This window comes from Palaemon carinicauda, chromosome 7, assembly GCF_036898095.1.
Source record: "Palaemon carinicauda isolate YSFRI2023 chromosome 7, ASM3689809v2, whole genome shotgun sequence".
Taxonomy (NCBI): domain Eukaryota; kingdom Metazoa; phylum Arthropoda; class Malacostraca; order Decapoda; family Palaemonidae; genus Palaemon; species Palaemon carinicauda.
Genome location: NC_090731.1, coordinates 2,317,522 through 2,320,160, shown reverse-complemented (window position 1 = coordinate 2,320,160; position 2,639 = coordinate 2,317,522). Strand labels below are relative to the sequence as shown.

General features: G+C 35.4%; 1 protein-coding gene across 1 annotated transcript in view; it reads right to left on the bottom strand.

The window, feature by feature from the left end:
• Window positions 1-299: 299 nt before the first annotated feature.
• The window catches only part of LOC137643761 (sericin-2-like), a 2,469-nt gene continuing 129 nt past the window's right edge, over window positions 300-2,639 (bottom strand). The window contains exons 1-2 of the mRNA XM_068376450.1: window positions 2,430-2,639; window positions 300-308 (exon numbers count right to left, since the gene is read on the bottom strand). The exon at window positions 2,430-2,639 is cut by the window's right edge and continues 129 nt beyond it. Coding sequence (XP_068232551.1) covers window positions 300-308; window positions 2,430-2,639 — 219 coding nt within the window. The remainder of the gene's footprint in view (window positions 309-2,429) is intronic.

Sequence of the window (2,639 nt, the reverse complement as noted above, 5' to 3'; positions counted from 1 at the left end):
TAAATATGCCAAAATTCCTCCGTTAAAAAAGAACGTAAATCCTTGTAAAAAAAAAAAAAAAAAAAAAGGCAATGTGTGACATCATAAGAGCGAGAACAATTTGCTCCACGGATCTGAATATGGACAGAGTTACTTTACAATATTTACTATGTAATTATTTGTCTTCAGGAAATTTTGTTTATCATTATCTATATCAAATATCAAATTGACTTTTTAATCATATTGAATGGAAGAGTTTGACCAGAAGTAAAGAAATAAGTTTCAATGTTCAAAGAAACAACCACACTAGGCCTATATTCTCATCCAACCTGCAATAATGTAAATCGTTTAAATGATTTACCAGGTTTTTCTCACATTTATGTTGGTTTACTTTTGCATTTAAAGTTCGTATTTGTAAAAATGAAAGAGTTAAATTTCAAAACGATATTTCAACTACACTTGCTTTACTGTATTATTATTATTATTATTATTATTATTATTATTATTATTATTATTATTATTATTATTTGCTAAATTACAACCTTAGTTGGAAAAGTAGGATGCTATAAGCCCAGGGGCTCCAACAGGGAAAATAGCCCAGTGAGGAAAGGAAATAAGGAAAAATAAAATATCTTGAGAACAGTAACATTAAAATAAATATTTCTTATGTAGCCTAGACATCATACATTCATTCATTCATGTGATCCTTGACCAAGTGTTATGCACACGAGTTGCTTAACCATCTCTCTCTCTCTCTCTCTCTCTCTCTCTCTCTCTCTCTCTCTCTCTCTCTCTCTCTCTCTCTCTCTCTCTCAAATTTAAATTTTTCACTACTTCTCTTGTAATTTATATATTTCTTTTCCTCACTGGTCTATTTTATCTTGTTGGACCCCTTGGGCTTATAGCATCCTGCTTTTCCAACCACTGTTTTAGCTTTGCTAGTAGTAGTAGTAGTAGTAGTAGTAGTAGTAGTAGTAAAAATAATAATAATATGATCAGCACCCTAGCCCCTCCCCATCCAATCTTTGACCAGGGAGAGCCAGACAATGGCTGCTGATGGCTCAACAGGTAGACCTATAGGCTCCCCCAAACCTCCCCCCCCCCCCTCCTTAGCTCCCAAGGATGGTGATGTTTCAGACACTACAAGATTCTTTTCAACCTGAGTGTGTCTCGAATCCTCGTCCAGCAGATTGCTAGGCAAGGATATTTATTAGTTAATATACCCACAAACTCGCACATAACCAACAGTCTGTCCACACATCATATCACGCATTGACATACAGGCATGATAAGTAGTGTGTGTGTGTGTGTGTGTGTGTGAATGTGATCTTTAGAATGTGTAGGTGTGACTTTCATATAACCTCTTGCATAAGTAAACCTTCTTTTAAAGTAATTGGTTTAAAGTATTTGCGGCGTAAGTTTTATAAGTAGAAAGTGTTTTAGGAGTAATATCTTTTCTTACATAACACGTGACACTTGAAACTAGGATGTGTTGTACTTGAAATGCTCTCTCTCTCTCTCTCTCTCTCTCTCTCTCTCTCTCTCTCTCTCTCTCTCTCTCACACACACACACAGACACACGCATACTATAGTTCATGAATAGGCAGAGACAACAAATAGTGATGTAATAAACAAGACTATAAGGTGTTCTTGACCGAGAGTAGCCTTACGATGTGTGAGAAGAGAGAGAGAGAGAGAGAGAGAGAGAGAGAGAGAGAGAGAGAGAGAGAGAATTATAATTAACATTTTCTCTACCATGCTAAAGCATAGTCTTTGATTAGCGTCGCATGTGTCAAATGTAGATAGAACTTCTAATGCAGTCTCAGTGTTATTGAAATAGTAAAACGTTCACAATGATAACTACTTATGCGAAGTCGAAGTTAGAATGAAAGACATTCGAACACCAAATACGTTTATTTAACGATTAGGATAAAGTGAATGGATCTGATACGTAAAACTAGGCCTACTCCATTGTTTTCGATGTAGGTTTTCTCTATTGTTTGAATAATTTTGGCTTAATTACCTGAAAAGATAATTATTTTTTCTTGCATTCAGTCTAGTGAAGCGGCAGGGTTGGATAGGATAGTAGAAGGAAAGAGTGGCAGGATGGAATGGGATAGTTCAAGGAAGGGAAGGGAGAGAAGCGGGAATGGGACAGTCACAGTGGGAAAGGGTTCTTGGGAAAGGGTTAGAGACGGGGGATAGTAATGTCTCCTAATTGACTTCAAAGGAGGACATTGAAACTTGCAACTAACACTGACGGTCCATTGCAAGGAGCAGCTTGTGATTGTAAATGTGTGTGTGCGTGCGTGTGTTTGTGCAAGGCTAATGCCTTCAACAGAGGATTCCTAATGTTTCAGCTTTTCTAGACCTTTAATAGGTCTATAATTTTAAGTATGTAAAAATTTGCAATTCATAATAAAGGAGAAAATCACTACTACTATAAATACTATTATCACTGCTATATCACTACTAGTATCATTAATACTATAAATACTACTATAACTACTAGTATCACTACTATTATAACTACTAGTATCATTACTGCTATAACTACTAATATCACTAATACTACTACCATAACTACTAGTATCACTGTTAATACTACTATAACTACTATTATAACTACTACTATTATAACTACTACTATTATAACTACT